Source organism: Eretmochelys imbricata, chromosome 1, assembly GCF_965152235.1.
Source record: "Eretmochelys imbricata isolate rEreImb1 chromosome 1, rEreImb1.hap1, whole genome shotgun sequence".
NCBI lineage: Eukaryota > Metazoa > Chordata > Testudines > Cheloniidae > Eretmochelys > Eretmochelys imbricata.
Genome location: NC_135572.1, coordinates 38,398,559 through 38,420,484, shown reverse-complemented (window position 1 = coordinate 38,420,484; position 21,926 = coordinate 38,398,559). Strand labels below are relative to the sequence as shown.

Below are 21,926 nucleotides of genomic sequence, written 5' to 3'. Positions count from 1 at the left end.
CACAGCTTGTTGACTAACATATACTGGCTAGTATACATATATATTATGTATTCATTTAAGTATACATATTAAGCATTAGTAGCTATACAATCTAGAGTGGCCTGCACCTTTATTATAATTCTGAACACTTATGCTAAGAATCTCATAACAACTTGTATCAGTTGAAGCCAGCCTCGGATTGAATAGAGAGGAAAATTGTCAGTACTGGGATAGATGATTATTTCTTCATAACTAACACAAAAGGAGTTGCTCACACAAACCTAGGAGGTGCCTTTATCCCCCCTAGTAGCTGGAATATGTGTACTCAAAACAAAGAGAAGGGTGCATCGTAATGTGGAATGCACGGGGCACAGCATGGTACCAGAACAAACAAGGCAAAAAGCTGACTAATAAAATGACATGTTCGGTACATTTTTCTGGTAAACAAGTAGGGTATAAAAGGATGGCTTTAGGGGCATAGCTTTGGGGAACACATCATCTTCCTAAGGGAAATGTAATCTGGCTGCATGGGACTGCTCTTTGGATACTGGTATCATATAGAACCTTTTGCCTATACTGTATTAATAACCCTGCCTGACATTGGTAATTTGGTCTCAAATAAACAACTCTACTCCTCTGGCAGAATGGAACTATCAGTCTTCATCCTAGAGCTTCAGTTGATCTTTTAGATATGCTGGGCCCAGACCAATGAGCACCTTGAACTTGACTTGATATTCTATGGGAAGCCAGGGTACAGAGCAGCAGATGGATAACATTTGCTTGCTGCAGCTCATGTTGCTGAGGAAACATTCTGCAGCATTCTGTATATGATCGTTGTCTGTTAGACTAAGATTTTCAGGCCTAGGAATAGGTCTACTTAAATATTTTACAGCAAGGACCAGATTTTCAGCATTTAATATGTAGTAGTACAGGCAGTAAACCCCAATCTTTCTAAAAGCATCGTGTTTATATTTTGCTCAATTTGCCCACAAATTCACTCTCCTGGTCTACTTCTCCCTCTCTGACACTCATCCACCCATACTGGAGGTTGAACAGTACCTATGTAACATGTCTGAAGTATGTTAGAGGTGTGTCTAAAAAAGTAGGTAATGGGTGGATCAATTATTTGTTATACTTGTTATGGCAAAAATGGAAAAGGAATGAAAAATGTAAAATAAATCAATAGCTATAGGTTTTGTACACAAAATAACCTTTATTTTCTCATTTTAAATACAAAACAGAACAATAATAGATGTTATGAAAATGGCATTGAACATAGGAATTATCATCAGGACTACCTTTGTAAGTTTAGTGCAATTCCTTCCTTTCTCTAACCCCTTGGAGAAAGTGATGGACAATTTACTGAGACTGCTATCCTGGTCCTTTGGGTTACTCCTGCATGTTGCCACCAAGCTGCTACTTCATTGTCAGTTCTGAGAAAATGAAACAAGCAAAATTTACACTCATGTACAAACCTTGGCTCCTAAAATGACTAAGCCCTGCTGTCTTCCACATAAGACCTTTGAGAGCCAGGTGGTCTAGTGCCCTAAACAATGTACATTCCAGTAGAGGGCTCTAAAGCATCAATATGACTTCTGAATGTGTATGTCAGCTGTGTATATTCATTTCCCAGTGCTATTGGAAAGGCTGTAGGGAATTGGTACATTGAAGTTACCCTGGGACTCACATGTGACTGAAATATAGTTGCAGACATTACTTACGAGTGATTTATCTCCTTTGCCCCTCTTGCAAACCCAGGTGCTATCATCCCTCATGATTTTCCTCAACCAGCTGGTCCCAAAAGAGCGAGCAGTGAATCATATGGTGGGAAGTAAATCAACCAGGGCAATTATGGATTAATAAATGGCTCAGGGATAATACCTTCTAAACCCACCACACTTACTGCCACCAAACACTCAGAAAATCCCTCATGTGCATTTGTAGCGTTGTATGCTTCTAAACGGGTAAGGGGAGAAAATGACACCATATTGCTAGAATGGGCCCACAACACTGCCAACCAGAGCTCTGTTTTGTTAAACATTGACCCACAAGTAGGGCAAAGCAGTGTGGTAATTCATTGTGTATTCCAGCAAACATTTGCAACAGTAATGCTGTACAGCCTTCTGTTTCTTTTTTTTTAATTTAAAGGAAAATGCCACTATCAATTAAATCTTCTCTCATATAATGGGTCTGTAGTTGTGTATATAGGAAAACTGGTTATAACTGCATTTTATGCAGGAAGGTATTGGAAAGTAAAAACTTTTGTGTTATTTGGACTATTCAACAAAAGGTTATTGAACTTTGTAATAATGCTAGAAAAAAGGAAAAGCACTGGCAAAGTTCCACAAACAAGCAGGCAGAACACTGAATGCTAAAGGTTGAAATTAAAAAGGAAAAAGAACTGAACTGAGCACTTACACATTAATATATGGTCGTCGTAATGGCATACAAATGCTCTTTCAGTATGAAGGCTGAAAATTACATTTTCATTTAACAGTGCCTCCAGATTTTATGAAAAAAATGTATATGGCATATAGTTCTCTAAGTCATTTTAATGTGCATAGTAGGACAGCCTATTTGTCAAGGGCTTGATCATCCATAATTTAAATTTCTCTCTCCTTTCATACATGCCTTACAAGTGTTATATTACTAATAAATCTACATTTATGTAATATAATTGTTGTAATTAAATGTAAATTTTAGCGTATCTAAAGATAAGGGTTAAATTATACAAATTTGTAAAACTGTTTGCAAAAAACCTCAAACTAATGCACGCAGGGTTATGACAACTGTACACCACACAGTTAATAAAATTAAACAAATTGTAAAGAAAGTAAAAGGGATTACAAAACATAAATGGTAAATAGTCTCCCACAGTGCTTTAATGCAATTCTGCATCCCATTGCAATGTTTTTAGCGTTTCAGATATTGGTAGTGGTCCTGTTATTGTGGCATGCTGGATTAAGCAACTGCAGCATATGCACTTTAAAAAGAATTGAAATGGTTACATCGTCCTAGTGAGGCAAAATCAGGGGTAATAAGGTATTGTGCCAACAAGAAGCCACACCTGCTCAGTCCCTAAGGGAGCCTGGAGCTAATGTTGGACAAAGCCAAATATCCACTGACCTTACTAAATGGTGATAATTGAGTGTCTGTGTATGTATATATATGACAACCATATATATATATATATATATATATGTATGTATATATATGACAACCATATATATATATATATATATATATATATATATATATATATATATATAATGTCTGTGTATGTATATATATGGTTGGGGTGGGGAGGGATAGCTCAGTGTTTTGAGCATTGGCCTGCTAAACCCAGGGTTGTGAGTTCAATCCTTGAGGGGGCCATTTAGGGATCTGGGGCAAAAATTGGGGATTGGTCCTGCTTTGAGCAGGGGGTTGGACTACATGACCTCCTGAGGTCCCTTCCAACCCTGATATTCTATGATTCTATGAAAAAAGAAAAGGAGTACTTGTGGCACCTTAGAGACTAACCAATTTATTTGAGCATGAGCTTTCGTTTCCAATAAATTGGTTAGTCTCTAAGATGCCACAAGTACTCCTTTTCTTTTTGCGAATACAGACTAACACGGCTGTTACTCTGAAACCTATGATTCTATGAATCATCAAGGAGGGGACTGATAGCAGAGAACGAGTTACTCCTATTATAAATCTTGCCACCATTGTGTGTTAAGTAAGCACATCACTGAGGTACCATTCCACCATTAGCTGAAGGTAAGAGAACATGTAGCAACAAAAACTGGTGGGAAAATAAAAAGCACTGGTGAGGCAGTTAATCACAAGATTGGGTGCATTTAGATACTGTGTTGCAATGCTGGTACATGCACCAAGGGTCCTGACAGAAAAATATAAGCAAAAGTGAGAAAAACAAGAGTGATATAAGAATCAGTCAGTCAGTGAGTGTTTGTAGGAGAGCAGAAAGAAAAGAGAAGAGGCCCCATGAAGACTTGACTCGAGAGAACTGCTGCCAGTGACCCGTGGAAGACTGGTCATCAGAAGCAGGGCACCACCACTCAGCATCACTCCCAATTATATGTAACTTCAATTTGGGGTGCTCTTCGTCTATTGTGACAGTGTTGTGCTGTGTTGTGTCAATAAAGTGTTTGTTTTTAGAGATACTGCTTGTGTCAATCACTTATCGGACAAATGGGCCATGTCACCTTGGTATTCTTGAGACCACCCTAGCTGAGAGAAATCCTTGGGGTAACAAGCCCTGCTGAGATCAGTCACCGCTTCCCTGCTCAGCATGCCACCACATCCCTGCCATTTCCTATAATGTGTTCTTGAGGACAACCACTTTTAATTTACTACCTTGCCCTTCAGGTTTTCTTCAGCCCCAGGCTCTTACAAAATTCCTGATTGTCAGTGTATCACCTCCCAGTGAAGAAAAAGCTATGAACAACCACAATCTTATTAGAGCATTCCCAACACTTGGTTTCTGCATTCCCAGGACAGGGTCACTATTTCTCTCTCATCATATATTCTCAATCTATCAGGACACCCCCCATCCTCTCACCTGCCACACCTAAATAAAACCTATGAAGGATTTAAGGCAGCAACCTGCTGATCTCCTCACACCTTCATACAATACTATCAGCCGGACCTCTGCAAATCCCAGAATACCTCTTTTGAATAGAGGGTCCTGCAAGTAGCACCATATGGTAAGACCTTCCCTCCTCAGGTACTGCACTAACTATCCATATGATACAGGGCCAAAAAAGGTTAAGCAACTTGCAGACTAACTGACCCTAATTTAACCTTTGAAGACTTTTTAGAGAAGTGTATAAAATGATAATTAGGGCTATTTCTTAGAAATAGTTAACATAACCATGTCAAATGGACTAGAGCTTTGAAATGCAAACCTGTATTATTAGAGAATTAGAGGTACTACTAATTGTATGCATTTACTTATATCTTGCTAAATGTTAGCCATGTAAACAGACAGTTCCTGTCTATTACTATAGCTATTGATTCACAGATCAAAAGGGAATATTAACATTTAGATGAAGTTTGTAGTAAACGGTCTACGAACTGCTCAATTGATAATTACCTTATATTAATCCATGCAGTTAATGACTGGTGATGTTTAGGAAATAGGTTACTTCAAAAAACACTATTGTTCATCCCAGGACTGCATGGTCAAGAGGCTGCAAAAATCTCTATAAAAACTCTTGGGACCTAATCCTTTCATCTCATATCCGCTTAAGCTTTATTCAGGGGAAGTTTGAGTTGTAAGACAGATCTCCAGTGCCATCCGGACTGCCCTGATATTGAATATTTGGACTATAACCTATGGACTAATTCTGAAAAAACTCTATGCAACTCTGAAGACCACCATCTCTACTCTGAAACTGACCTAAGCATTATATTCAAGTCTGTATGTATACTGATCTTTTAACCAATACTCTCTTTTTTAAAATAAATTTTACTTTAGTGAATTAGAATTGGCTGTATGCATGTATTTCATAGAATATCAGGGTTGGAAGGGACCTCAGGAGGTCATCTAGTCCAACCCCCTGCTCAAAGCAGGACCAATCCCCAATTAAATCATCCCAGCCAGGGCTTTGTCAAGCCTGACCTTAAAAACTTCTAAGGAAGGAGATTCTACCACCTCCCTAGGTAACGCATTCCAGTGTTTCACCACCCTCCTAGTGAAAAAGTTTTTCCTAATATCCAACCTAAACCTCCCGCACTGCAACTTGAGACCATTACTCCTTGTCCTGTCCTCTTCTACCACTGAGAATAGTCTAGAACCATCCTCTCTGGAACCACCTCTCAGGTAGTTGAAAGCAGCTATCAAATCCCCACTCATTCTTCTCTTCCGCAGACTAAACAATCCCAGTTCCCTCAGCCTCTCCTCATAAATCATGTGTTCCAGTCCCCTAATTTTTTTGTCTTCCGCTGGACGCTTTCTGATTTTTTTCCACATCTTGTATTTTCTTGTAGTATGGGGCCCAAAACTGGACACAGTACTCCAGATGAGGCCTCACCAACGTCGAATAGAGGGGAATGATTGCATCCCTTGGTCTGCTGGCAGATTTCTTTGTGGAATTAACTCCTCTGGCTGTTAATTTCTTTTGATGTATGCCAGGTATGCCATTTGGGTAAGATCTGAAATATTCATTAACCTGTGAGGTGTCCAATCCTTTGGGATTGGTAGAACTTTTTATATGATGAACAAAATTTTCAACCATCGTCATATCTGACTTGGCTGTCTGGGTGGAAGCCCAAGGCTGGACTGCTTTAAGGGAACTGTATTTTTGGCTTCTGAGTAACTAATAAAGCATCATAAAAGCTCTTTTGTTTCTGGCTTGGTAAATCCAAGTATTGGAATTGTGACAGGTTGGATCACAGAAACTCCCTTGGGGGCTGCCACCTGATGTGCCAAGACTACTTCTGCTCCTGCTTTCCTGCCCTGGCAGCTTAAGACTTCAGTGCTCTGCCTGGTTTGAGCCAGACCCATTAGCCTGCTGCAAATCCACACCCAGGTCTGAACCATGTCCCTTAACAGCTGTAGGCTTAATTGAAAGCAGCTTGGGAAGTGTTCCTGTCTTTAACACTCAGATGCTCAACTCCCAATGGGTCCAAACCCCAAATAAATCAGTTGTACCCTGTATAAAGCTTATAAATTGTTCGGCCTCTATAACACTGATAGAGAGATATGCACAGCTGTTCCCCCCCACCCCGGTATTAATACATACCCTGGGTTAATGAATAAGCAAAACGTGATTTTATTAAATACAGAAAGTAGGATTTAAGTGGTTCCAAGTAGTAACAGATGGAACAAAGTGAATTACCAAGCAAAAATAAAATAAAACACGCAAGTCTAAGTCTAGTACAGTAATAAAATTGACTACAGGTAAAATCTCATCCTCAGAGATGTTTCAATAAGTTTCTTTCACAGACTGGACACCTTCCTAGTCTGGGCACAATCCTTTCCCTTGGTACAGCCCTTGTTCCAGCTCAAGTGGTAGCTAGGGGATCTCTCATGATGGCCGCCCCCTTTGTTCTGTTCTATCCACTTATATATCTTTTGCATAAGGCGGGAATCATTTGTCCCTCTGGGTTGCCACCCCTCTTCTCAATAGAAAAGCACCAGGTTTAAGATGGATTCCAGTTCAGGTGACATGATCATGTCACTGTAAGACTTCATTACCCACCTGCCAGCCCACAGGTATACAGGAAGACTTACAAGTAAAACAGATTTCTGAGTAGGAGCCGTGTTAGTCTGTATCCACAAAAAGAACAGAAGTACTTGTGGCACCTTAGAGACTAACAAATGTATTAGAGCACAAGCTTTCGTGGGCTACAGCCCACTTCATCGGATGCACAGAATGGAACATATAGTAAGATATATATACATACACACACACACACATACAGATAAGTTGGAAGTTATCATACAAACTGAGGGGCTAATTAGTTAAGATGAGCTTTATCAACAGGAGAAAAAAAACTTTTGTAGTGATAATCAAGATGGCCCATTTAGACAGTTGACAAGAAGGTGTGAGGATACTTAAGGAAATACATTCAATATGTGTAATGAACCAGTCACTCCCAGTCTCTATTCAAACCCAAGTTAATGGTATCTAGTTTGCATATTAATTCAAGCTCAGCAGTTTCTCCTTGGAGTCTGTTTTTGAAGCTTTTCTGTTGCAAAATTGCCACCCTTAAATCTTTTACTGAGTGGCCACAGAGCTTGAAGTGTTCTACTGGTTTTTGAATGTTATGATTCCTGATGTCAGATTTGTGTTCATTTATTCTTTTGCGTAGAGACTGTCCAGTTTGACCAGTGTACATGGCAGAGGGGCATTGCTGGCACATGATGGCATATATCACATTGGTAGATGTGCAGGTGAACAAGCCCCTGAAGGTGTGGCTAATGTGATTAGGTGCTATGATGGTGTCACTTGACTAAATATGTGGACAGAGTTGGCGTCGGGCTTTGTTGCAAGGATAGGTTCCTGGGTTAGTGGTTTAGTTGGGTGATGTGTGGTTGTTGGTGAGTATTTGCTTCAGGTTGTGGGGCTGTCTGTAAGCGAGGGTGGGGCTGTCTCCCAAGATCTGTGAGAGTGAGGGATCATTTTTCAGGATATGTTGTAAATCTTTGATGACGTGCTGGAGAGGTTTTAGTTGGGGGCTGAAGGTGACAGCTAGTGGCTTCCCTTGTTTTCTTTGTGGGCCTGTCCTGTAGTAGGTGAATTCTGGGTACTCTTCTGGCTCTGTCAATCTGTTTTTTCACTTCAGCAGGTGGGTACTGTAGTTGTAAGAATGCTTGATAGAGATCTTGTAGGTGTTTGTCTCTGTCTGAGGGATTGGAGCAAATGCAATTGTATCTTAGAGCTTGGCTGTAGACAATGGATCATGTGGTGTGTCCTGGATGGAAGCTGGACGCATGTATTTAAGTATAGCAGTCAGTAGGTTTCAGGTATAGAGTGGCGTTTATGTGACCATCGCGTATTAGCACAGTAGTGGTCCAGGAAATGGACCGTTTGTGTTGACTGTTCTAGGTTGAGGTTGATGGTGGAATGGAAGTTGTTGAAATCATGGTGGAATTCCTCAGGGGCCTCCTTCCCATGGGTCCAGATGATGAAGAGGTCATCAGTGTAGCACAAATAGAATAGGGGCATTAGGGGATGAGAGCTAAGGAAGCGTTGTTCTAAGTCAGCCATAAAAACGTTGGCATTCTGTGGGGCCATGCAGGTACCCATAGCAGTGCCGCTGACTTGAAGGTATATATTGTCCCCAAATGTGAAATAGTTGTGGGTGAGGACAAAGTTACAAAGGTCAGCCACCAGGTTTGCCGTGACATTATCGGGGATACTGTTCCTGATAGCTTGTAGTCCATCTTTGTGTGGAATGTTGGTGTAGAAGGATTCTCCATTCATAGTGGCCAGAAAGGTGTTTTCTGGAAGATCACCGATAGATTGTAGTTTCCTCAGGAAGTCAGTGGTGTCTCGAAGATAGCAGGGAGTGCTGGTAGCGTAGGGCTTGAGGAGAGAGTCCACATAGCCAGACAATCCTGCTGTCAGGGTGCCAATGACTGAGATGATGGGGCATCCAGGATTCCCAGGTCTATGGATCTTGGGAAGAAGACAGAATACCCCTGCTCAGGGTTCTAGGCATGTGCCTGTACAGATCTGTTCCTGTGCTTTTTCAGGGAGTTTCTTGAGCAGATGGTGTAGTTTCTTTTGGTAATCCTCAGTGGGATCAGAAGATAATGGCAAGTAGAATGTAGAGTTAGAGAGCTGCCTAGCAGCCTCTTGTTCATATTCCAACTTATTCATGATGACAACAGCACCTCCTTTGTCAGCCTTTTTGATTATGATGTCAGAATTGTTCCTGATGGCGTTGTGTTCAGCATGGCTGAGGTTATGGGGCAAGTGATGCTGCTTTTCTACAATTTCAGCCCGTGCATGTCGACGGAAGCAATGCAGAAGTCCAGTCTGTTGTTTCAAGACTGTCCAGTCTGTCCAGTCTTCTACACAGATCGCTTCCGTCGACCGCCATTAATGGCCCACACTTGGCATAACTACAATAGGACCTCAGAGTTATACTTCATATTTCTAGTTTCAGATACAAGAATGATACATTTATACAAATAGGATGACCACAGGCAGTAGACTATAAGCTTTGTAATACCTTACAAGAGACCTTTTGCATGAAGCATATTCCAGTTACATTATATTCATACTCATTAGCATATTTTAATAAAATCATATAGAGTGCAATGTCACAGGAATAACCACCAGTTTGGGGGACTGTCAGCCCCATTCTTTGTAGTTTGCCCTAATTGAGCAATTTCACCCCCCTATAACCCTCCAGTCACAATCCAGAATGCTGGTTATAGGATGGGAGAGGAGATTGTCATATGACTAGGGGGAAAAAAATATCACTCACCAATAAAGGCAACATTTCTTTTTCTTCTTCTCCCACTCTACATACATCCTGAGTGTTCCCTCTGATGTAGAGTGCCATTTTCCTTTTTTTTTTTGGTCTTTGTTTACATTGGCTACTACCTCTCTTTCTGTGAGTAGCTCTAGCAGGTCTCTAAACTAGAGGGACTGAGGGAAGCTTACAGAGACAGGGGCAAGATCGCAATTCATTTGGCTCCTTGCTTTTTGGTAGATGATGGCCCCCAACCTCTTACAAGCAGTCAGGCATGACAATTACTGCCAAGCAGCTCTCTCTTACTCTCTTAAAAAAATTCCATTTCTCTGATCCAGAGCCATACAGCTCAGCAACTAACTATATATGAACAAATAACACAGGGAACAGAGCTCAAAGCTTGGCTCAAAACAGCTAAAAATCTTAAATCTGAAAACAGATTTAAAGATTAAGTGTAACAAAAAGAAATAAAATTAAAGAAGGTGCTTGGTTGGACATGGATGTCTTTTCTAATGCTAAATTCTGAAAACAAGCACAGATAGACTAATTAAGAACAAAGTCAAGTTTCCAGGTCTCCTTGATTTCACATTTATTCCTGCAGTGCAGGTTCCTTTAGCAATGTTGACTGCACTCATGAAAAGCATGATAGAATTATAAAATGTTTCTCTCACTTGAATGTATTTTAAACAAAGTCACAAACATTATGGATGATTGTGTCTCTTGCCCACACTAGAATGATTTTTGCCCTGCTAGTCTGAAAAAACATGAGTCAGGATACAATGAGTAAGCATGCTGTACCTGGCCAAGAGGTGAGCAAGGGTATCAGATAATATATCAGTGTTTTCTGCAGAATGGATAGCAATTCTGTGGCCCAGAAGATAAAACACAAGACATCATTATATTTAAAAAAAAAAAAAAAAAAAGTTATCTGAGCACTCCACTGGTTGTAAACCAAAGACTTAAGCAACAAGACAGATTTCTCACGTAAAAGACTAGTTTACACTGGGATTTGAGCGGTGCAAATGTCATTTTCCTATGATTACTACTAGTACTAGTACAATGAGTAACTCAAGGAATAAAATTAGAAGGCAAAAAGGGTGAAATAGTCCACCTGAAGACTATTCAGTGAGTATGATATGCATCAGAGTATTCCCCAAACCTTCTAAAAATGAAAGCAGAGAAGACAAGACATCAAAATATCATTGCAAGTAAGAGAATAATTATTTTACTTGTATATGATTACTTTCTGCATAAAAGGTACAAAAGCACTTTATAAACTGTTATGTAACATTTAATACGGGATATTTTAAATATTTCACATATTAAGGTATCCATGATCACTGGCAACACTATTTTTGAATGCAGCATCGAACCATGAAAGTAAATGGAATGGAAGTCAAAGGGTCAGATCCGGGGCTCCACAGCACTAATGACAGACTCTGACCAATCAAGCCAGCAAAACGAGGCAAGGGAATACAACTCCTATGCATCATTTGGTGGCACAGTGTCTCCTACACTATCTGCTTCGAGGGTTATGGCTCCCTCAGGGCTGTTAAAAGCTGGTATAAGTTGGAGCAGACGCTACACTTATCTCTGGAGATTGGCCTTGCACAGAGCAGGCCCAGGATCAGCGGAGAGTAATACCCTGCCCCCTCAGTTTGTGATGTGTACTCTCCAGATTATGTCCCAGGATCTGGCTCACATTGTCCAACTGATGTTACATGGGAGATTTCAGAAGCTAGAACTACCAAGTATGAAATGAAGGCAGGACACCAGGAGAAATGGAAAGGTCACATGACAAAAGATAGCTATAAAACAACAAAAGATTCTCTTTCAGCCACACCAGAGGAAATTCCCGCCCCCGACTCCCACAACACACACACACAAATATAAACAGGAGACATGTTAATGGATACAATCATAATTGAACATAGTAGGGAACTAAATAGATCAGAAGACTAAAATAGATAAAAAGCCTTTCACCTTTAAGTCATTGGTTCAAGTCTAACATAAGATGGTAGAACCTGAAGAAGTTACCACCCAATACTACACAATGAATTTCTGTAAGAGTTGCTTCTCTTATTTATTTCTTGTGGACACATTTCACAAAGACCATCATCCCAACTACTTTCCTTGCTGCAGGTGGTAGCGGAAGCGCCCTCCCAAGGATTTGTGGGACTTGGCAACTGATTGTACTTACCTTTTGCATTGAGTTCTTGTGAACAGGATTGAGAAACATTGGCAGTATAGTATACGGAAGCCTTGTATGCAAGGGTTGCCAGTCTGAAAACTGCCATGAGCACTGAATATTCATTCAAAAATAGTATTTATTCCATAGAAAGAATAATCTTTGCATATATCAGAAGGCACAAAACATTCTAAATTTACTCTGTGCACCTTAAATACAAAAAAGCTGAAATATAAGAATTGTAACATAATAAAAAGAAGGCAAGAACAGTCAAAGCAGAAAGTCACAGCAGCATCAATAACTTGGCTGAAAGTTTTCCTTCATCTTGGATTGTTTATACAGTATCAGCTTCCTGAAAGTTCTATCAGCTTGCATAATTTGGTGACATCACTGATAGATAGTTCTAGTACTATGCAATCAGGGGAACTAATGGTATCAGTGATTTCACAAAGTGATTTATTCTGGGAGGTATTTAACAAAGATGTGCCAGAGAATTTCATGGACATATATAAATTTTTAAAAGAACCACACCATTTGTGTGCTGTATACTCCTGAGCAACACTGGTACTGAGGGTATTCAGCCCACATTTCTTGGCTTAAGTTACCTTTCATTTTAGATTTGCATTTCACCTTTAAAAAGGAATTTAACATACAGCATAAAAAACGACAGCAAAAGATCCATCTCTATGTACATACACCCACACACTTAAATCAAATTACATAGGTGAGAAAGGAGGACTGAAAACTTGTTTCATTATATATTTTGGTCCTCTGCTCACCTCATAATATACACTGGAATTTAGAATAGGTAGATTTCACACACGGTGGTATTTCTAATATAATAATTAGGAAAGAGTACTATGCTCATTAAAAAATTTGCAGGGGAGGACACCAACATATCTTGCTAAAATGAATAGTCTTTTATATTACATTTTTATTTTGCAAGAAAATAAATTATACAACTTAAAAAATAAAATTCAAAAATTAAGCAGTACATCAAAATAGTTCAGCCGGACTGCCATAAAGAAACTGCTACCATTCAAAATTGTACAGCATTATTATCTCAGTATGTAGTGGCACACATTCAAAATTGTAAATACCATATGTAGATTGATATTACAACCTAGGAACTCAAGCTTGCTCAACACACCAGACTACATATAGTGTATATGACAGGAAAGCTTTCATGTATTATTTCACAAAGAATATTTCATATGACCTCGAAGAATTTACAAAGATAGCATCCCAGTCATTTAGATGAAAATAGAAAACTGTTTGACTCTAAGACAGCAAATCTTTCTGTAAAAACTATCATATCTTTCACCCCATTGTGTTTTTAAAATATGCATCTTACATGCTGACTATTCAGAACATATTACACATTTAAGAAAATGTGAAAACAAGAAAGCCACCATTTGTTTTGTTTTTGAAATGTAATTGTATTATGCTCAAAACAAGTGCAAGAGAATTAGATTACTAAACAGAAACTATGGACACTAACAGTGGAAAGACTTCAGAATTAAAACTGAGATCTTCATTAAGTTATTGGGACAGAGAAGGATTTAACAATGTTTCTTAATTCAATGAGACATTAAGAATGTGACAAACTGTATTTTCGCTTCTGTAGTCAGTTTTACTCCATACCTATTCACTGTGACACCATGAGTGGCACCATGTGTTTCAGATGCAGCACCTCTTTAAGCTAGGTCTTTGGAGATATATAGTCATTGCTAAACTTCAGCTTTAAAAGTGCATTGTTGCCATATTGCAAGTGAAGAATCTCATTTTTATTTAGATCAGAACTCCTCCCATCCCCAAAACACTTTACCGAAAGTATCTACCTATGCCTCATAATATTAGCTTTAAATGCATGTTCGTGAAGGTAACCTGATGAAGAATGCTAAATGTGATTCTGCATCTTCAGGAAATTGCTAGTGTGATTCTCAGATTTAAGGTTTGTTTGTTTGCTTCTTAACATAACATCTATTTTCAAATATAAACCTAAGGAAAATGTAACAATGTTGTAGACGTGCTGTTAATTATAAATTCCCCTCATCCAGATAATGAGGTATGTTTAGATAAGTTACAGGTTATAATTTTAGTATATGCGAGTGGGAGGGGAAGGGAGAAATATAAATAACTAGCATTTAAGAGTTTGTTGCTGTCTGGATGCAAAGTGAACTGGGACATAATTGTTTATGAAAGTCAATCTCAAAGCTGTCTCCTAGATTTTGGTTAGGGCTTAGAAATTAGTATTGCCCACTTTTACATTTAACTTGCCTGTGTGTGACAATACTTCATGGCTATTATTCTCTGATTTAATGTTGTAAACTGTTACATATTCAAAATAAGTGCTCAGATCATCATAATAGAATTATTTTAAAATTCTGGCTTGTTCGCCATTTCCCAATTATTCCCAAATGAGCATTACTCTTAATATCAAGTTACAAATGCTGAAAATCTTGTGGCACCATACAAAAAGATTTCTATTCTTAGAACAAAACTAATTTTCGTTTTCTAAATTTAAAATGTTGGCATGTGTGTTACTGGCAAAATACAGAGAGCACCATTTACTTTTAATTCTGAATAGTAACATTTTAGGGCTAAAAATCTCATGTTTCCATGCTACCTTGAAGGTGAAATATGTTTTCACAGTATCCACTCATTTATAAGCATCAATAAAGGCATATAAATGTATGCAGTGAGATTTCAATCCGAGTTTTATATTGCCACATATCAGTTTTTCTCGCTCTCTTGCACGTCCATGAAGCCCTCCTGCAGCTGAAGATGTCTTATGCAGCAAGAAGTCAAATATGCACTGTTCTAAGGAACTCACACTGGCACATTCTTCAGTGGTAGGAGACACAGCCTTGGTCTACACTAGTTCACATCAGCACAGCTACATCTCTCAGGTGTGTGAAAAATCCACACCTCTGAGACATTACACCAACCTATCCCCCCCACACTGTAGACAGAAAAATTCTTCTGTTGACCTAGTTACTGCCTCTCGGGGAGGTGGATTACCTACACCAACAGCAGAATCCCTCTCGATGGTGTAGGTAGTGTCTACGCTGAAGTGCTGCAGCAGTGCAGCTGTGCCGCAGCAGCATTTTAAGTGTTGACAAGCTCACAGTCGGCTTAAGGCAGTAAAAGACCATCCCCACAATTTGTTTTTTTGTAAGATGCTCTTATTTTACTCATTACAGCGATCATGCAAAATTCAATTCCCCACTCACCTATGGAAAGGGTGATATCGATAATTCTCCATTATCGATTATCAAAAGCAAACAAGTAGATGTTGTGCCTGGGTTGGTAAATTTTCAGGGCAGTTTTTGCAAGGCTGTCTGATAGCATCTAACTAAGAGTATTCACATGACACTGAGTAAAAGCTGACTTACCTTCCACACACCCCCACCCTCCCCAAGGCAGATTCTCTGCTCCAGCGATACTGATGTCATCAGCCCAATAAGCACTGGAACATTTGAGAGGGAGTTAGGTATTACCAAGAGGTTACTTAACATGGCTGAAGGCAGAAGTAATATTTAAAATTTGCCAAATACACATCAGGAATTTTAACAATTTCTCTTCACACACTAAAACTGGGTATTTTTTCTTCCTTAAACCTTTGTAGGTCTCCTTTAGCTACATTCTTCATCTCCTGCTCACTTCAGATCAATAGGCAGCTGCTGCTTTATGTATTTATTTATTTTAAAGGAGATTGACTTTTAGGCAATTAAGAGTCTAAACCCTCAAACATAAAGCCATTGGATACCTGGATATGATGCTACTGTGTGTGTACAGAAATTGCAAAGGGTTATTTTCTCATAAGGGACTTATGGATCAGTTACTTTTTAATGCCTTCAGATGTATGTAGTTATATTCAAACATATGGAATACAAATATTAAATGTACAAGGGAATACACTTAATATTTCTGTTCACTATAACAGACTGGGCCATAAAACAGTTATGGAGAAGAAAGATTCACCTTTTCAAAAGGATTGCAATAAACCATCTGCTCAGATAAGATAAGCAATGTATATCCATATGTTTACAGCAAACGATATAAAACAATGATCTCCTGCTTAAGGAAAAACAACATCCACAAGTTGGAAATATTTTTATGTCACTTCTATGTCAATATTAAAATCCAGTTACTATATTGAAGCACTGCTTGAGCCAACAGGTTGTTACTGTAACAAATACATATCTGTCGTGATGCATCTGTGTCTCTCTCAAATGTTATACATAAAAAGGATCACCAAAGGTGGACACTACATTTATTCTGTTGATCCAAAACACAAAGTGAAAGTGCTACTTCTAGTCCTAATTGCATTTAAAAACAAAAACAAACTTAATAGCAGTTCCTCAGTGCATGAGTATTCAAAGGTCTTTTTCTGTGTGCAAGTACTGTTCATCTAAAAACCCAAACCTGTATTCTTCTTGGTGGGTGTAAATCAAATCTACTTTAAAAAGCTCACAATGGGCTCTTCATGAATGCAAGTTTCCCACAAAACAGCATGCTGTTAAAGTGTGCAACATGAAGGGAATGCCACCATGCTAGCTGAATGAGATTGGCAAAATATAGTCCTCTTGTAAGATAAGGCAGGGATTTTAATATGTAATGAAAGTTTAAATGAGTCCTTCTCCAGCACAAAAACTGTTGCAGCTGTCTGCCCAAGCACCCTTCAATTTGTGTTCTCGGCATCTTACAGATTCTTCAAATTATGCCATGTATATGAAGGTGTTGATATCCGATTCATCTCTTCTGATATATTTGTGCTCTATAAGCCATTCAATTTGCTCTTTTATCATTTTCTTTTGTGGCAAGAACATGTTTTTCAATATTTCTACCAGTTCAGTCTGAAGCTGAGCATTAGTAATTTTCTTCCGCATTTTCATTATTTGGATAATAGCCTCCTAGTAGGGGGGGATAAAAAAGAAAAGTGTTTTTGGAAATATCGGGTACAAGTGGCAAAATGAATACACAGGGTTAATTGAGAGGCTGTGGGAAAGGAAAGAGAGCAATTCAGTTTGATGAACACCAATTAAATGTTTTTTTTTCCTCAATATGTTGCTAATAGGAAATTTAGCCTGTTAAGTTATAACACTAGATCCTAAAGAAAATATATATAGTTGGCCTTAGTAAAAGCAACCTAGAGCTAACTTCTGCTTTTGTTCATGCCCAGTCAATCCTACTGACTTCAGTGGATCTGCATAAGAGTAAATGAGGGCAGAATCTTCCCATGAGGAAATCACTCCACATACATGCATATTTAACCAGTGTGAAATGCAGTAACTATGTGAATTAAATGGGTGAGATGAATAGCCTTTAACAGCTGGAAAAAATAATGAATGGTATACAGAAGGTTGTTTGGGAACACAAGAACATGTTGATATTCAAGGAAACTAAAAGGTGGAAAAAAATTACAAACTGATCAAAGAAAATACTTGTTCCACACAATGAATAATTAGACTGTAGAATTCAGTACCACTCGAAGTTCCAGAAGCCAAGAACTTAGCAAAATTCAAAGAGATTGGAAATTTATATGGATAACAACATCAAAGATTGTAATAGGTAATATCAACAAAGATTTTGGAAGGAATATTAAATTTCATGCTTCAGGGTTTAAGCCCACCTTTAAACTATTAGAGACCAAGGTAAGATCTAATGTGGAGAGCAGAATACTCCACATTCACCTACTGCAGGGATCTTAACATTCCTTTGAAGCATCTGGCACTGGCCACTGTCAGAAACAGGACAGTGAACTAGACAGACTATAAGTTTGATCCAGTATGGCAATCTCTATGTTCCTATGAAGTTTGGTTTAAAACTATATGTTTTGCTCAGCAAATATCTAAGATGGGAATAGTAATGATTTTACTGTCCATATCAGTTATTGATGGACCAAATGCCTTCAGTCACTCACCGAAGAAAAAAGGGCACACGCTATGTTTTTAATAACCTCTAAGAGCAAAACATTAAAAAGGGCTGGTTTTCTTTGGGCTTACAACAGAATGCCCCTAACCAACAGACTACTTTGGAATGATCTGCACTGTAGAGATCTTTGAAGTTAGTATGCTACACAGATCTCTACTTTGAATAATCATTTGTCGGCTAGTTTGGAAAGAACTGAAAGTCACATCCTACAACCATCCTTCTTAATTCACCTAAACAGCTACTGAATACATTTCATGAAGAGGTTGGTGGATAGAGAGTATACAGTTAACTGCTGAGAGGATGACTAAGAGCTATGATGGATTTCAGTCACCAACTTTTGAAGGAATTTAGAAGGCATTCATCGTGCTACCTTACTTTGTGGTTGGTATACAACATGGGTCAGCCACTAAGGCATTCACTTGCTCTGTGTGCTAAAGTAATTGTCATTAGAAAAATTATCTTTCCATTGAAAAACAAGCTCTCAGGCATCAAGGAGCTCAAAACGAGTTTCCATTAGCTTAGCCATGACCATGCATAAATCAAGATTTCTGTTGAAAGACGAGCCAAAATGTCAAGTGGACCCAGGTGGCACAGTTTGCTAGAGAGCTGGCTGCAGTGACCTGGGGAATCTAATCCCTGACCATGATCAGAAAGAAACTGCAAGTTGAAGTTAATTGTGAAATGCTGAGAGTCCACTGCAAGGCGTGGTGTATGATAGTTTTATTGACTCCATTGAGGGTTATCAGCTTGGAGACTTTCCAGATGAGTATGTATTTTTACAGAACTCCATTTTTTATTAAGTTTGTGAAGTACTTTTAAATCTTCACTAGAAATTAAATGAAATAAGGGATGTTAAAGCTTCTCGAAGAAAGCATGTCACTCCTTTGTATTTAAAGGCTGATATGTCTTTCACAAGAACGATGCTCTCACCTATTCTGTGTACAGAACAGTCAAAGAAAAATTAAAACCATGATACACTGTTTCTTCATCTTTGTCAGGAACTTCTGTCCTGGCTGGAGTGAGACTCAGTATCCCACTGTCCCCACTACAAAGTGTCCTCTCCCATTGCATTGCTCTCTGCCATTTACAGATGACAGTTTGTTGTTACACCAGAACAGAAGGTCAATATTATCTGTAAACAAATACAAATAGGCACTCACCAGGGCTCAAATTGAGCCTCTAAGTCAAAACTAAGCATCCCACCCCCATACTATCCCACCACCGAATCTCAGATTTGATCTGACTGAAACCCTTTAGAAGCAAGAAATTAATTTTGCTTCCAGAAGTCAGTTAGTTTTTGACATCCCTGCTCAGAGCCCTTGCAAGAAAAATCAGCTACAGTTGTTTTTTCTATGATTTGGACACCTGCTTGCTGGGAACTGGACCATAAATTAGACCACCAGACACCTTTCACAGAGGTTACCAGATAGCCATCAGATGGGTAACAGCTTTCATTTACTACTGATTGGTTCTGCATACAAACAAATTGCACAGGTGAAAAGTTAGATATCTAAGGCTAATTTTCTAACTCATCTAGTCATTCTCTAATATAGTCTTCAAAGGCTTAAGTGAGAAGTTGGTAACAGTTCTAAAGCAAGGCTATCAAATCTAGTTATTTTCAAAAATCTGCAGATTTTTACATTGAAAATACATAACTACAGTATAGATGCCATTGGGGTAAGCAGGTGATTTCAGCAGGTAAGCAGGGGACAGATGGGCTATTGGCACCTAACTATAATTGGAAGTGTTGCTTTTTGACACCCAGGAAGCAGCCAAGGCATTTGATAATGGGGTCGGGTATGAGTCTCCCTCTTTTGGGGAGGAGACGAGACACTAGATTTGAAGGGGAGTGGAGGGTAGGTTGAATTTCCCACTTTGTACCCCCCACTGACCCTTGATAGAAGCTAGCTCCCCACTGCACTCCACCTCAATATTTGCCACTGCATCCAGCAATGAAGTACATTAGCTTGAGGATTCTGCTATAATGACCAGCAGAGAAATTAACCACACTGCCATTTATAAAACAGTCTTTTGTTTCCGAGTTAACAGCTAACGGAGATGAATTGAGGTTGGGCAGCAAACACCCCTCAGAGCTATTGTTTCAGGCTGACTTCAGGGGACAAGATCACAGTTGTCTCAATTTCTTAAGGCTTTCTTCACAACCGTAAGGGCTAGAGACTGGGTATTTTTAAATGAAAACTTATATTTGGGAGCAATGCTGCGGAGTACACAGTTCCCAGGTTGAACACATTTATGAAACTTTCCCTCAAAAAAAATTCATGCTTTGTAAACCCTCTTCAAAAACAACCCTCATTTTGAATTCCCCCCACACTCTAATTACACTGATGAGCATCTAAATCTGAGATTCTCAAACTTCCCTGCGCCGCGACCCCCTTCTGACAAAAAAAATTACAACATGACCCCAGGAGAGGGGACCAAAGCCTGAGCCCACCCGAGCCCCACTGTCCCAGAGCGCCGGGGGTGGAAGCAAAGCCCAAGGACTACAGGCTTCCCCCGCCTGGGGGTGAAACCCGAGCCTGGCCACCCAGGGCTGAACCTCTTTGGCTCAGGCTACAGCCCCAGGATTCAGCCTGACCCCAGCAAGTCTAACTCCAGCCCTCATGACCCCATTAAAATGGAGTTGCAACCCACTTTGGGGTCCCAACCCCCAGTTTGAGACCCGCTGGTCTAAATAAATAAAACTGAAAGGAAATACAGTTTGAAAACAGCCTTTTTCAAGTGGTGCAGAACAGAAAAAATAAGTACTTTTAAACAATAGTGGTAAAGCAACATAACAGACTCCTTGTGCTCTGCAGACTTCGTGAGGTTGAGCTTAAAGCTATTTTTATCCAGTTTAATAAGCTTTTCATGGAAGAACATCTCAGAAACAGAGGTGGCATATGGTAGTAGTAGTTCACCAAAGGAAATGTGACTGTTTTATATTGCTCTGTTAAACTTTACTTACCTGGGTTCGTAATATCCTTAGCTGGACAATTCCTTCATTCTCCTCTTCTCGCATTCTCTCTGTAGTGAGCTGCAACCGACCAATCAAGTTTATCTTACCCCTTTTCTGAACTTTAGCATTTTTTCTGAAAAAGTCAATTATATATGAAAATAAGCCAAAACATACCCATTTTACATTAAGAAGGAATTCACATTAGACTCACAGCAAAAGCACAGTATAACAGTACTGCAGCAATGGTTGGAAATGGTCGGCTGGCAGTCAATACACAATTGAAAACCCCATCCCCCAAAACAAGTGTAGGTTAGTTTAATGCATCAACAGATGAAAAATATACACAACAGATGTTAAACTGACAGGCTAGATTGCTGAACTGTGGTATTATGCAGTTTTACAGACAAAAATACTTCACGTACAATATAAGTTCAGGGTTCTGGACAAGGAGCTTATACAAAAGTAAAATTAGGAAGTTGGGCTACTTTCTTGTTCCTCATAGAGGCTGGTTGTCTATCAGAGAAACGTGGAAAAATCAGATAAATTATGATAAATATGATAATCATGGTGACAGAATTATTCAATTTTCACCCCCAACATTTTTCCATACTGCTTCCTCGGTATCATGGTGTTCTGTCATCCGTTCCCCCAGCATATGTTCCAAGAAGGAAGCAGGGACATCTCCAGCCCTTTGGAGGGGACTCAGCAGCTACTGGGAACTAAGCAGCAGTTGTCACTATATCCCCCCTCTAACAAGGCCAAGCAGCAAATAGGAGAGAGTCACAGAATCTGATCCCCACCGCAAACTGCCAGCCCTATTGATAGTTATTCATGATAAAAAGAGCTAATATCTTCTAAATAAAGTGCCCTGAAGCAAATGTATATTAGATGTTAATGTCTTATTTCTAAAGCATCTTTCATTCTGAA

The 21,926-nt window shown here is 39.2% G+C and overlaps 1 protein-coding gene across 6 annotated transcripts in view; it reads right to left on the bottom strand.

The window, feature by feature from the left end:
* Positions 1 to 1,255: 1,255 nt before the first annotated feature.
* Positions 1,256 to 21,926, bottom strand: part of CUL5 (cullin 5) — an 89,459-nt gene continuing 68,788 nt past the window's right edge. For 5 of the 6 annotated variants that reach the window (XM_077808818.1, XM_077808848.1, XM_077808826.1 and 2 more), the window contains 2 exons: positions 21,009 to 21,132; positions 15,374 to 17,022 (listed from right to left, as the gene is read on the bottom strand). In XM_077808818.1, coding sequence (XP_077664944.1) covers positions 16,828 to 17,022; positions 21,009 to 21,132 — 319 coding nt within the window. In that variant the 3' untranslated portion in view covers positions 15,374 to 16,827. Of the gene's footprint in view, positions 1,413 to 15,373; positions 17,023 to 21,008; positions 21,133 to 21,926 lie in introns of those variants that run through there. The other variant, XM_077808840.1, reaches the window with a different exon arrangement.